The sequence below is a fragment of the Anabrus simplex genome, chromosome 2, assembly GCF_040414725.1.
Source record: "Anabrus simplex isolate iqAnaSimp1 chromosome 2, ASM4041472v1, whole genome shotgun sequence".
NCBI lineage: Eukaryota > Metazoa > Arthropoda > Insecta > Orthoptera > Tettigoniidae > Anabrus > Anabrus simplex.
In genome coordinates, this window is record NC_090266.1 from 1,160,811,045 (window position 1) to 1,160,826,059 (window position 15,015).

Consider the following 15,015-nt stretch of genomic DNA (forward strand, 5'->3'; position numbering starts at 1 on the left):
TGTGGTTTCCTATTTTCACACTAGGCAAATGCTGGGGCTGTACCTTAATGTTTTGCTATTTGCTTTATGTCGCACTGGCACAGATAGGTTTTATGGTGACGATGGGATATGAAAGGCCTAGGAGTGGGAAGGAAGCGGCCGTGGCCGTGGTCCCAGAATTTGCCTGGTGTGAAAATGGTAAATCATGGAAAACCACCTTCAGGGCTGTCGACAGTGTGGTTCGAACCCACTATCTTCCGGATGCAAGCTCACAGCCGTGTGTCCCTAACCACACGGCCAACTCGCCCGGTGTGTGTACCTTAATTAAGGCCACGGCCACTTCCTTCCCACTCCTAAGCCTTTCCTATCCCATCGTCGCGATAAGACCTATCTGTGTCTGTGCGACGTAAAGCAAGTTTAAAAAATATATACATATCATATCTATATATATTGTGTGCCTCCTTCAGATAGTCACACAGGTTGGTATTCTCACATGAATATCATCCTGTGGTACATTGTTCCAAGCCTCTTGCACCTATTGTTTCAGTAGTGCAAAGTTAGCAGCTGGCCCTATAGACTGGGTCAGATATCATCCCATCTTTCCCCAAACATGTTCAGGGGAGAGAGAGAAAGTTCTGGGGATTTTGCTGGCCAGGGCACGTGTTGATCACCCCAAAGGGCACGTTCTATAGTAACAACAGTATATGGGTGAGCATAATCCTTGTGAAACAGCTCATCACCTTCCTGTTGCAGGAATGGCAGCAGGACAGTCTAACGATGTTCTAGGTGAAGCAGGACCTTTTTAATAGTTACTCCACAAACCCCAGAGGTGAACGGGAATTACAGTTTATTGCGCTCCACATCATGATGCCAAGAGTTGGGCCTATATGTTAGAGGCACATACGCTCTGGAAGATGATGCTCACCTTGTTGATGTCGCATATGTAAAGAGCTGTTAACTGGCATGATCACAGAACCTGCTGTTATTGCTAAACACATCAGTGTGCCATTCCGTTTCCCAATTATTTTTGCCCGACTCTATAGGAGAAGTACACAACTATGTTGTGACAGAAGAGGAAGCTGGACCAAGGGAACATATATTCTTAGTCGTGGTTCCCAGTGATACATGTGCACACCCCTAGTGCCACATTCACTCTGTTCTCTGCTGTGGATATGTTGCAGTCTGCTGATGATACCCTAACAGTATGCCAGTCTTGATGTATGTTTGTACTATGCCACCATCCCGAACTTCGTATGTTGATGTGGGCCTGTTCTACTGATCACCATTGATAACGTCGCTAAGCTACAGGTGCATCATGACCAGTGTGTCCAGTAATCCCTCAATATGTCAATCCCACCTCAAAAAGTCCCTCTCAAATGACTAATTGCACAGCAGGGCACATTACCATCTCCGAGGCATGGTTGTAGCTTGACTACTATGTACAAAAAGAACATTCAACCATCTAGACACACACCATACAGTCTGGTGCACGGCTGGACATAGTGCAAGGAAGTGTTTGGCTGCTTCTTAAGGCTCCTAAAATCTGCAGAAAATGAAGTGGTTTGAAATTTAATCCAGGCTTTTGGTAGTAGTTTTAACTTTGTCATTCTAGCAGCAGTCTGGGATTAAAGAGAAACTTTTCATACAAAATCATATTAAAAAGCTGAATCTTTATTTGATTGAATATTCTTGTGACAATGAAAATCCACAGCCTGTTTCCAGTCATTCGACCGGGCCAGGGATGGAATGAATGAAGCCCCATCTAGCAGCGAGGTTTGGAAATGTGCCAGCTGCCGAAGACTGTCGCACTCCTCTGGGGCAATGATAAATTGCTGACAGATGAAATGAAATTTTAATGGAGAGTGTTGCTGGAATGAAAGATGACAGCAAAAACCGGAGTGCCTGGAGAAAAACCTGTCCCGCCTCCGCTTTGTCCAGCACAAATCTCACATGGAGTGACCGGGATTTGAACGACAGTATCCAGCGGTGAAAGGCCGGTGCGCTGCGACCTGAGCCACGGAGGATTCTGAATATTCTTGTATTAACAAAAAACATAAGCTCATGTGTTCTAGACATCACTATAACTGTGTTGAACACAGACGAACAGCTGATGACTAAAGAAAATGATAGTTACAGCCACACAATGGCAGTCAAGCTCAACATATGCACGAATCTACCCCAAAAAATTGGAATGTGAGCAACTCTATTTTTGCCGGATTAAATAATGCCTACTGTAGTTGGTTAAGGACAAATGAAGGGAGGACTTTAAAATATTCATCGGTCAAATACAATCTACTTTTTATAAACTAATTCATACTTCCCCTTGTTGACTAAATTAATGTAATTTTAATGCTTTTCAGTCAGACACTAATTATACCACCTACAACACTATAACATACCTGTAAAATATCTGCTATTATACAAAGAAACGCATTGAAGTTACTTTTTATTTTTCTTGATTATTTTCATTCGAGAGAAGGCTGCTGTGTGAAGGTAGATAGAAGCAGAAGAAAATGCTATCACAGAAAGAACTGCAGATTTATATGTATTTATTTTAGACTAAATTCTTTCGTTATTTCTTGCATGAACATAAGGAATAATTTTTTATTAATTATAATTTTAATTTTCATAAACATAAAAGTTGCCATCCACCCAAAAGGCATTTGTGATCACTGGTTTGGTTGGCCTTGATTTAGAATGTATAAATAATCACAGTTTTTAAACTGCTTTTATTGACCTAGTAAATGAGTTGCTTCTTTACTCATTCTTGTTGATGAATTAATGTCATGAACTGTAGTCAGAGAAATCTCCCAATGAATGTCTTGTATGAAGTATATAGAGTGAAGTCCATGCATATCTGTATGACATTTGTGGTTGCTGGTAGCTGTTTTATGTGACAAAGTATTTTACTGTTACAGGAGTGTACTGCAACAACAATCTCAGGGCAGTGACAGTAGCCCGTCAGATTCAAACATGTCTCCTCATCCGTACCGTCTTCAACCTATGTTAGCCAAGTACAATGAGGATTTCCCTCTCAGGAAAACAGGTATGTTTTGGTGTGTACTGAAATGTCTAGTGTTACAGTGATACATTGGCTATGTTCACTTTCTGTAAGAGCACCTCTAGGAGGAACAATTTTAATGCCCCCTTTAATGACCTTTGTGTACCTCTTATCACCAAAATCCAAAACATTTTATTCGTTGGCATAGGTATAAATATATATTTTTTCAGTAGTTTTTTATGGAGTGGAAATTCTGAAGCTGCCAGGGATTGCTAAACCATGACACATTTATTGCATTCGTATTGGCTAAGTAAGGGGTATTTATGGGCCACAGATTTGCCTCAGTAATATTCAAGCTACCACTAGTCCAAGAAAATGACTTTTTCTCATTTTGTGCCTTTACGTCCCCTGTTTCCATGGTTCTTTTCTTTTACTTGAACCTAGCTCTTAGTATTGCATTCATTACTTTCAGAATTTTCTTATTTGCTGTCACTTTTCTCGGACGCACCACTATCCTCATCACCACTACCACTAAGTAGTTCTTCAGGATGTGACATTTCTGACTCTCCTTCAGTCTCACTTCTGTTCAGAATTTCATAAATATCACTGCTTGCTTAGCCTTTTGGCTTTCAGGCTCTCAGCTGATGGATGCGTGAAAACTGTAAGCCATATTTAACTTACTATGTGCACACTTCTTTTAAAATTGCATGGAAGGCACACCCAATAAAGATATCAACATGAAAGTTTGTAAACATATTGAGTGTAGAGTATATTGCTTATAATCAGTGTAAGTGAGTCATGGCTCTAAACCTGAAGGGTTCAATTTAAAAAAAAAAAAAAAAAAAAAAACACAAATATGGAAATAAAGTTACAAGTTTCAGATTTTGAAAGTTTTGAAGTAATTCTGAGAAATGGTGTTTACTGCACAAGTTTGTGATTGATATTAGCAGAAAGGTTATATTATCGTTTACTAGCATGGCAAATATCAAGATTGTATGTGTGTTAGATGCAAGGATAGATTAAATTGTGTAAAGTGATGTGTCACTGAAAAAGTCAGCCTTTTTGCTTAAAATACACATTTCTAACTGGAGGTGCTGGATTATTATCATTGTGTCCGGCTCCATAGCTAAATGGTTAGCATGCTGACCTTTGGTCACAGGGGTCCCAGGTTCGAATCCCGGCAGGGTCGGGAATTTTAACTGTCTTTGGTTAACCCTGGCACGGGGGCTGGGTGTATGTGTTGTCTTCATCATCACTTCATCCTCATCACGACACGCAGGTCACCTACGGGTGTCAAATCAGAAGACCTGCACCTGGCGAGATGAACCCGTTCTGGGATCTCCCGGCACTAAAAGCCATACGCCATTTCATTTCATTATCATTGTCATCTACATTTTCATTTCATTATCATTGTTATCTATATTTTCTGATACAGACAAAGAGACATTGTCACCTGAATAATTGTAACGATATTCCGTGATATCACCATCAGCTAAATGAACTCGCTTCTCCATGTTGCATGCGGTAAATAACTAGGCCTAATGTAAATGAACAATTTCTGCCTGTATGTAACACTTCACTAACAATATGCACCTAATTACCTAAGAAAACTTTATAGATAATGATCTAGCAGGTAAACTAAATATAATGTCTATGATACTACTTAATTTCGCTATATAATGGGTATCATCAACAAAAAGAGAGAGAAATGCTCGCATGCTTGCTGCCAACTATGGCGTAAACAAGACACCGAACTCCAGTGAGCACATGTTTTAAACTCTAAGAATATTGATAAATACGGATAGTCGACAGTTTCCGTGGTGTATAACGTGACTTAAAACTGTACTTTTCTCTTCTTATTCCATGCAGAATGCTGCTATCTGGCATGTAAATAATGAAATAATAACAATAAAGGCCAGTAATGATAGATCGTTACCGTGACAGTTTTTGAAGGAACAGTGGGTACCGATAGATCGTTACTGTGAAAGCATAAGGGCAGATCACCAGAAATACGTGATAAAATCTGATCAGCTTACAAACAGGTGTATATATTGTGCCCCAAGCAACTACTGCATGGCTGAGAACCATGATTATATTGTTGTTGCCGGTGAAAACTTTGTATCTGACTCTGCGGGCAAAAACAAGATTTTGGTACCGAATGAAAGGTGGGTTTCCTATACTTCATTGAGCAAAGCTGGGCTGAATAGTTCAGATGGTAGAGTGCTGGCTTTCTGACTTAAAGTTGGCAATTTTGATCCAAGCTTACTCCGGTGGTATTTGGAGAGGCTCTTATACGCCAGCCTCGTGTTGGTAGATTTACCAGCACAGGAAAGAAATCTTGTGGGACAAAATTCTAGCTTCTCTGCATCTCCAAAAACTGTAAAAGTAGTTAAGTGGGATGTAAAACTATTAACATCATTATCATTGACCAGTCCAGCTCCATGGCTAAATGATTAGCATGCTGGCCTTTGATCCAGAGTCTCCCAGGTCAATTCCCGGCCAGGTCGGAGATTTCAACCTTAAATGGTTAATTCCTTTGGCTTGGGGACTGGGTGTTTGTGCTGTCCCCAACATCCCTGCAACTCGCACACCACACTCAACACTATCTTCCACCACAATAACAAGCAGTTACCTACACACGGCAGATGCCACCCACCCTGATCGGAGGGTCTGCCTTACAAGGGCTGCACCCGGCTAGAATGAAGAACACAAAATTTCGTTTAAAAAAAATCATTGTCCGAAAGAAATTAAATGTCTGAGAATTTTTAAGGTGTGAAATAAACTTTTTTTTTTAACCTCCTGTGGGTCATTAGATTTTTCAGGAGCTCTTATAAGCTCCCGTATGAAATAGTTCTGAACATATGGGCACTTACTCCATTCTCTGCTCTTAACTGTATATTGTTTATTCTATCACTTATGTAGTTCACTTTATCTACATACTCATCTAAGGTCTTGTTGGTTATTATCCCCACTCCATTCTGTGCCTTATGTCCTTCAGTAGAGAGAGAGAATCCCTTCCTCAACTTCTTCTTCCCTTTTCCTCTCCACTTCACCTCACTCAATCCCATCATCACTGTATTCTCTTTCTTCATGAAATCAACCACCTCTTCTAACTTTCCAGTCATGACACGAAGTTGGTTGTTGTCGCCTTCAAATGTTCTATACTGGTCACTCACTTCTCACAGTTCCCCCAACATAAGAACTGCCGAGGCTGATTTAAAAGTGCTATTTTTATTTTAGGCTGTTGTTATGAAGGGATCTCTACTACCAAAGGCATTTTAGAGCTACTGCTAGCAGGTAATCAGGCTGCTCCTAGTATGGAGTACAGATGACTTTTGCAATAAATGCATGAAAATTAGCCTTTCCTAGACTAAAGTGATGTCAATAAGTAAGAAACTGAAGAGATTTGAATGTCATGTTGGGAATACAGAGCTGGATCTGGTAGAGCATTTAAAGTATTTAGGATGTGATCTCCCACAATGGTAGTTTAGTAAGTGTGAAAGAATCAAGGTGGAGCAAAGCCAAAGCAAGTGAGCTTGCAGATGAGATCAGCAGTATTGTAAGAAAGTTTCATCCGGGAGCTGCCTTCTATCTTGACACTGGTCTGTTTTCAGACCAACTTTGCTTTGCAGGAGTGAAAGCTAGGTGGACTTAGGATATCTTATTCGTAAGTTAGAAGTAACAGACATGAAAGTAGCGAGAACGATCGCTGGTATTGCACCGTTCCTGTCCTCAGAATCCGACTAGACTCAGGGGGGTAGAGCGTGTGGTACGTTCCGAAAAGGTAATACAGGCGACGTGAAAAATATCTTACACTGGCTAGAAATCTTAACAAGGATATGAACGGGATAACGGCTATATTATACATGAATAAGAAATGGATATAGGGCTAAAATGGATTTATTAACTGAGACATAGATTTAATTCACACTACAAAAATCACAAAAGGAAAAATAAATTCGTAAACATCGACCCCAAATGGTCATGAAAGTCACTAGAATGTGCTGCACATGTGAGTAAAGTCAAATTAAACAAATGAAAGACAACAAAGATAAACGGGTAACGACTCAGAAATAAAAATACAAACATTATACATTTAAAACTTGGGGAAAACGGCTACATTCAGATGGTGAATCGACTCAAGCCTTCGTTTCTACGTCCGAGCCCCGAAGGTTTGCAATAATTGAATCGTTCATAAGCTGCCACAGTAAGAGCAATAACACTGGCATTAGATCCAACATATATACAAATATACATTCAGATAACATCGGATACAGATATAATTCACAAACTCGTTCAGGACTATCTCTATCTTCCACCAAAATATCACTGAATATACTGTACTATGGGACCGTCCCATATGCAGATTGGATGTCACAGAAGTAGCTTTCAAGCTATAAACCAAACATTTAAGCAATGCAGATCAGAAACAACACATATTATACAAGACAAAAATAAACACACACTGAAAAAAAGAACAAACAACACATGAAGAAATCTGTAATAAAAACATGAATATAAACACTTCTTGAGAGAGCTTATTGGAAATAGACATCCAAATAACGTGGGCGGAGGCTTGTGTCTACCCCAGAGACACAAGAAGTCATTCTCACTCACTCTCCACGTGGTCAAGGATTACCTGGGAGCTGGGAAACATCATTCTAGTTAGCAAAAGAAAGCAGTGACTTACGGAAACATACGGTCTAACCTTGGGACAACTCGCACTAGAAGGAGGGGGGTGACCAGTCAGCTGATATACCTGCTTTCGGGGATCAATACTGTCGTTTCTAAGACCTCATCTTTCCTCTACACAAGAACACTGCCTTCCCGCTAGCAGCTCCATTTCTGTTATTATACAAATTCAGCAGCTGTCTCATAATATTACACACCTCTGCTTCAACCAGATACAAATGGCCTCGTTTCTATCTCATATAAATGTAGACTCGCAAATTAATCCTAGGCAACTCGGGATTTACTATTAGCTGTTCCAGGGTTCAATTCTTTCCTTGTTCACACATATAGGCAACTCAGGCCTTTCCATAGACAGCTCCACAAACAAATTCTCTCTTGTTATTATTATCATCACATGGGCCTCTCTAGCCTCTTCCCAAGAAATCCATAATTTGACTCTTCCCGTATGGAAACTGCCTTCCTTGCATTATGTACGACCCTAACTCAACGATGTAAACAGCTTTGTTGAACACGACGTAAATCATTACCTGAAAGACATTAAGCGTGCATAGATAACACGTGCTACTGCTATAAAGTTATATAACTCCATCGATGTTAAAAGGCGTACAGCCTATTTGAATAATAATGACACTATCCCGCATCTCTCTAACAAGACAATAAACAAGAAAAAAAGGAATATGCTAAAATAACATGGAACAAAATCACACACCTAAACATATCCTATTTACCCCCTTTCTCCCATCTAACTAAAATATATACAGTTATAAATAGGTCACAAATGGGCTCAAGCATGCAGTTAGCCCTGAACAACATTTATGTAAAATAATAATAATAATAATAATAATAATAATAATAATAATAATAATAATAATAATAAAAAGCAATTTGCCACTCTGGCTGACATTTAAGCTTACACCTATTCTAATGAACTTATCATGTCTAGTGTTACTCCTACCGCTGGCATGCTAAATATTGCACATAGAAACTTAGCTTGGTCGAATCTCTGCCATTAGCGCCGTTGACATGGCTGCTAGTGTCATGAAGCTTAGGCCATCATGACGACAAAAACCAGGGTTGTACCGCTCACTCTGTCGACTCGGATTGCTGCCATCATAGTCCTTGGAATGCTGAAAACTCCTGCAATATAGATGATTTATCAGGCGTCTGCTTCACCGCTCGTGTAGTACACGTGTACTAGATCTTACCCTTAATGATTGGCTGACAATTGACTACAGCCTGTGTACGGATTTTAGTCCGATGTGGACACCATTAATTTAAGGGAGTTTTTCCCAGACAAAGATCAGTCCTTCTGGGTGGCAATTAACGATATGCACACTTACATTTCACAATCTGCGAGCGCGATCCATATAGTTTATTGCTAATCTCCGATTTTAATAACTCTGCGGCTTACATACATCGATAAAGATTACCATTCATTACCGTCTTTGAGTAGCAATGCTAAATTTACATGCCAGCCCGCACCTTGGCATCCCTTTAATATTTATCAACTAGATAGAAGTAACTATCTTTCCTTGCGGGTACTGTTATTCACCAACGAATTAATTAGTTTACACCCAACATACATTGCTCAATTAACCCCTTAAGCGGGGAGCTCGGTACATACCGGCTCACTCCCAGGTGGGGAGTGATTTCCCTGATTGAAGAAAATATTTAATTACTTGATGAAAAACAATCTTAGAACTATAATGAACCATTGGAGGGCCCTAAGAGAAATATTTACTTGAATATAATGTTAATTGTTGGAAAATTCTATTATTTTAATTTTTCAATACTTCGTGCAAGAATGTACTAAGTGCTTTCACGCTGTGATATCGAGGTTACTTCTTCCTAATAGCAAAGCTCTGGTTTCCGTTTCTACATTAACATTTACCTGAATATTTGAGGCAGTTTACTAATACTGTAATCTCTGCCAGAAGATAAATGTTTCTGTATATGTAAATTGTAGATTTAAAAAGTTCACATGTACTTAAAAGATTTATAATGGAATAAATTATAATACGAAATTTTGTTATGTTGGTTAGCGCTTTCGAGGGATCAAGTTCATATAGCCTACCTACAATTCATATGTGACACACACGGACTATATTACACTACAATACAGGTAATATTTACAGTATTTACAGTCTTCTGTGTTATGTCTTTTACAGCTGTTCATTATGATACACACGGAAGCAGATCATGCTATACAACCAGTCTCAGCGCCGCATAATTTATGATTCCGTTCCAAAACGCAATCGTTTTCTTTGTTTGTAAACTTTGCACCCTAGCCACCCTTTCCATAGCAACAGGTTCTGATCAAATTACACTTTGCCATCAGGTGTATAAGATTCCGAAAATTTTGCTAACAGGTGGTCAAATACTGGATTTGTATATCAAAATCAAAAATCAAAATCTCTTTATTTGCAAATGAGGTGTCTACCTCGGTGGCAAATGGTACACTAAAATACATTATTGTCAAGCACTAAATATTAAATTAACAAGAGAAGAAAATTTTTCCTATAATACAATATTATACAATTTACGCTAACAATGTTTTCTATTAACACACAGCTCATCCTTAATAAATTTATATTGTTTACAAAATTCTAATTATAATATCTCCTGTACTACTTACAAATATAGTCAACTGATATACAGTATGTGGAATTGCTTCAAATGATACTATAAAACTGGTATAACATTAATATTTACATTGCATTTATTTATTTACTATTTTTTTTTTTTTTTTTTACCCGTTCTGGATCCTAAGTAGCATAACGACCTGCTGCGTCTTAACCAGAGCCCCTTTTGCCACCACTTTTCAGAGTTCCTGAAGGGCCTTCACAGCTACCGTAGCGGTCCCAGGGCCCTCGAAGTCCCCACTGTACTTCACCCCTACAGGCAGTCTCCTACTTTGGCTGTCCAAACTCCTTAGACCAGGGGATGGAATTAATTTATTCACACACATTTTTTTTATTTACAATAACCTGCACCGGTCGAATGCCCTCTAACACTTCATTTATTTTCTCTGTTGCTGTTTATTCTCTTCTTGAATATCTGTACAGATTTTGGAAAAGGATCAAACACTACCGCTGGTAAACTGTTCCACTCCTTCACACCCTTCCCAATGAATGAAAATTTACCCCAATCGCTTCTGCTAAAATTCCTTCTAATTTTATATTTGTGGTCAGTCCTGCCGATATAATTATTTTCCAACTGAAGCCTCTCACGGATATCTCCCCATGCTTCTTCTCCTGTATAGGCTCTATATAATCCTGTAAGTCTAGTTTTCTCCCTTCTCTTACTTAAAGTTTCCCACCCAAGTTCCTTTAACATTTCTGATACACTACTCTTTCTCCTGAAATCCCCTGTTACAAATCTTGCTGCTTTCCTCTGCACACTATCTATTTCTTTTATTAGGTATTCTTGGTGAGGATCCCAAACACTGTTTGCATATTCCAATAATGGACGAACCATACTCAAGTAACTTTTTTCTTTTAATTCTTTGTTGCATCCTTTAAGTAGCCTCATTATGACATGTAATGATCTGTATGCTTTCCCAACAATGTCATCAATATGACCCTTCCAGTGCAAATTACTTTCAAATCTCACACCTAAGTATTTGCACTTGCCTTCTTTTGGGATAACTACCTCATCCAAAGTATATTCAAATTCAGTTTTAAAGCTCCTGTTTGTAAAAGTTGTAACAGTTGATTTGCCTCCATTAACCTTCATATTATTTTCTTCAACCCATTGTTGGATACTTTCAAGGTCCCTTTGTAATTCTGAACAATCCTCAATGTTGTTTATTTCTCTATAAACAATTATGTCATCTGCATACAATCTTATTTTTGATGTTATATTGTTCCCTAAATCATTTGCGTATATTAAGAAAAGTAACGGACCGATTATACTACCCTGTGCAATTCCCTTCCAAACTTTCTCTTCCTGCGATACATTATTTCCTACTTTGACTTTCTGAACCCTTGAATTTAGAAATGCTTTTATCCAACGTGTAACCCTTACGTCCAATCCTATTCCCTCCAATTTCTTTAATAATATTCCATGTTCCACTCTATCAAAGGCTTTGGAAAGATCTATGGCTATGCAATCTAACTGACCTCCTGAATCCAACTGATCTGATATGTCCTGCTGAAATCCCACCAGTTGTGCCTCACAAGAAAATTTCTTTCTAAATCCATACTGGCTCCTCATGAACCAATTTTTATCATCACATATCCCTCTGATGTACTTCGATATTAAACTCTCCAGAATTTTACAAACTATACTGGTCAGGCTGATTGGTCTGTAGTTCTCTGGTTTCCTTTTATCACCCTTTCCTTTATAAATTGGTATTATTATAGATTCCTTCCATTCCTTTGGTATTACACTATTATTTATGACATAGTCAAAGAGAAATTTTTAATAAGGCACTATGTACCACCCCATTGTCTTTAATACCTCCCCAGTAATTTGATCACTTCCTGCAGCTTTTCCTTGCTGAAGCAGTTGGATTTCTCTGAAAATATCTTCGTTTGTGAATGAGAAACTTCTTGTTTCCCTCTGTCTCTCTCCCTCTCTATCTTCTGTTTCGGTATCCATTATTCACCTCATTATCAGAGATATGTAAAAAGCTGTGGAGGAAAATATAATAATAAAAATAATAATAATAATAATGTTATTGGCTTTACGTCCCGATAACTACTTTTAGGGTTTTGGGAGACGCTGTGGTGCCGGAATTTAGTCCCGCAAGAGTTCTTTTGCATGCTAGTTAATCTACTGACAAGAGGCCGACTTATTTGAACACCTTCAAGTACCACCAGTCTGAGCCAGAATCGAACCTGCCAAGTTGGGGTCAGAAGGCCGTCCAGCCTAACCTCTCTTGGGCAGACAAAGACAAATGATCAACTACGGCACAATCTTTCTCCATAAGTGCACTTACAGTCAAATATTCCGCCTGCCTCATAATCTCTTAACCAAGAATTATCAACACCACATCATCACGCCAACATACAAACAGCTCGATCATAGAATTTTAGTGGAACTATGACATGTGTTAAACAATTTTATCTTCATTTCAACAGAACTAAAAAGCTATTGAGCTCCAGGATTTTAAGGACATTCTTCGAACTTTATCATGAATTTTAATTTGACGTATTAGGTAACCCGCATCGTATTTTTACGTGTATTTTTGACATCTATTTTACTCCTCTTACAAGTATTTTTGGCTGATCATATCCAAAAAGGACGAAGAATTATGTCCCGATGTTAATTGCTAATTGAAGAAAAACCGGGCAAATTGGCCGTGCGGTTAGGAGCTGTGAGCTCGCATCCGGGGGATAGTGGGTTCGAACCCCACTGTCAGCAGCCCTGAAGATGGCTTTCCGTGGTTTCCCATTTTCACACCAGGCAAATGCTGGGACTGTACCTTAATTAAGGACACGGCCGCTTCCTTCCCATTCCTACGCCTTTCCTGTCCCATCGTCGCCATAAGACTATCTGTGTCGGTGTGACATAAAGCAAAGGGCAAAAAAAACTTGAAGAAAAAAGTTTAGTATTTTAAAGTTGGAACCTTTTTACTGTATGGTACCTTAACTCTTTTCCTGCGCTATTTTTAAACAGAACACTTACAGAAAAATGTAATTTTTTTGTATTTTCCAAATGAACTGAAACTATGTTTTTAAAGGTTAGTGACATTCAACATCATAGCACCATTTTTAATTCAACTTTGGCTAACTAGCCGTGTCATTTGGCCTTGAAACATACATTACTGTGATACATCTCCGAACATGGAACTGGACACATTGCAGGCTGTCCTGGGCAATTCTTACGAAAAAATACTCTCTGTTTTCTCTTGCACAGTCCCTTTCCTTTCTTTGAACATTTTGCTGGTAATATGGAACTAACAACACAATTAGGTTCGTGACTCTTGTCCTGCTGCTCCCCAAGAAAGTGCATCTCCGCCAGGCGCGCTTGAGGTATGTAATCAGGTCTTCCTCGTTTCACCGACGGACTGCGCTGATACTCTCGTAGAAATCCCATTATGACAGAATTTCTGAAGTCAGGAGCACTAGTTGCCCCTTTTTTGAAGCTTATTGTACAATATTCTTCCATTCATTAGTGCAGTTTCAATGTTATCACTAATATCCCGCTAGTCTGATTCTTCTGAACAATCACTAGTTTCATTGTCCAAATTTGCTGAACAGTCCGAATCAGATTCGGACACTAAAAGATTGAAGATTTCTTCACTGTCGTTACTAATGTTGTTCTGCGTGCTCATAGCTGCTGAGTGAAGCCTGCTATCGGCCAGTCAGTTGACAGGACGGGCAGGCGGGTGAAAGATAACAAATTAACATAGGTCCAGTATTGGCGGCAACATTTTCAAACAATGCTTAGTACATAGTCAATACATGACTATTGATTTTTACATTATTAAATGCGCCTTTATTAAAGAAGCGCGTGGAAACTATAGCAGGAAAGTACCAAGTCCACAAAAGTCTATTACTGCAGCGAATGCTATAGGGATGCAAGTCGACTACCGCAGCGAAAGTGTTAAAAAGTATACTAATGACAGTACAGGCTTTGCAATGAAGTTCATTTTATGCAGTGAAAACAAATTGTAAATATTTACGGTCCAGTTTACTCACCACAATGCTCTCTTGTAATATTATCTTTGAACAACTCTATTTTGAAGTCTTAATTTTTTACAGCTTATTGGATATGCTGATATTGTTAATTTTGTTCCCAGTTCATGAGCAAGGCTACTTGTAATTTGAATATTTCTGTTCGTCAGTTGCTGCGTTAATTAATCTGCCAGAAACTTGATGGATTTAATCTCCCTTATGCAATAAATTCCCTGGCTTCTCACTAAAGCAACTGCAGTTCGAATGGGAATTTTAAAATGAAAGATTAAGTCCCTGTGGTTTGGATCCCACAAAAACTCTAGTTCCTATAGCTATGAACGTGATAGCAACAATTGTGCCAAACTACAAGCTTGCTTGCTTCTCTCTTACACTATATTGGAATGTGATACGTTTACTTCCAAGCCAATCTCGTCTTGATCCTCCACACTCGGCCACAAGATCTTTCTCCTTTTCCGAACATTTCTCTTCTTACCCTCATACCTTTCTGCTTGACTCTCGCTAACTTATATTTCTCCATATGTAGATTTTCCAGTAATGTGGCTGTCAATGAATAGTCAAGTGAAACTTTCAGCATTTTGGTAGTGTTGTAGCATCATTGGGTGGTAAAAGGAATGGAGTAAAGAGTTACTGCATACCTCAGCTGCTGTTTCCAAAGTCCTTGGACTGGGGGAAATGCCATAATATCAAGCATCAGGCAAA

The 15,015-nt window shown here is 38.9% G+C and overlaps 1 protein-coding gene across 7 annotated transcripts in view; it reads left to right on the forward strand.

Annotated features, from left to right (window-relative positions):
- HDAC4 (histone deacetylase 4) overlaps positions 1-15,015 on the forward strand; it is a 1,180,658-nt gene that overhangs the window by 997,964 nt on the left and 167,679 nt on the right. For all 7 annotated transcript variants that reach the window (XM_068226410.1, XM_068226411.1, XM_067142123.2 and 4 more), the window contains one exon: positions 2,898-3,025. In XM_068226410.1, the coding sequence (XP_068082511.1) occupies positions 2,898-3,025 (128 nt within the window). The remainder of the gene's footprint in view (positions 1-2,897; positions 3,026-15,015) is intronic.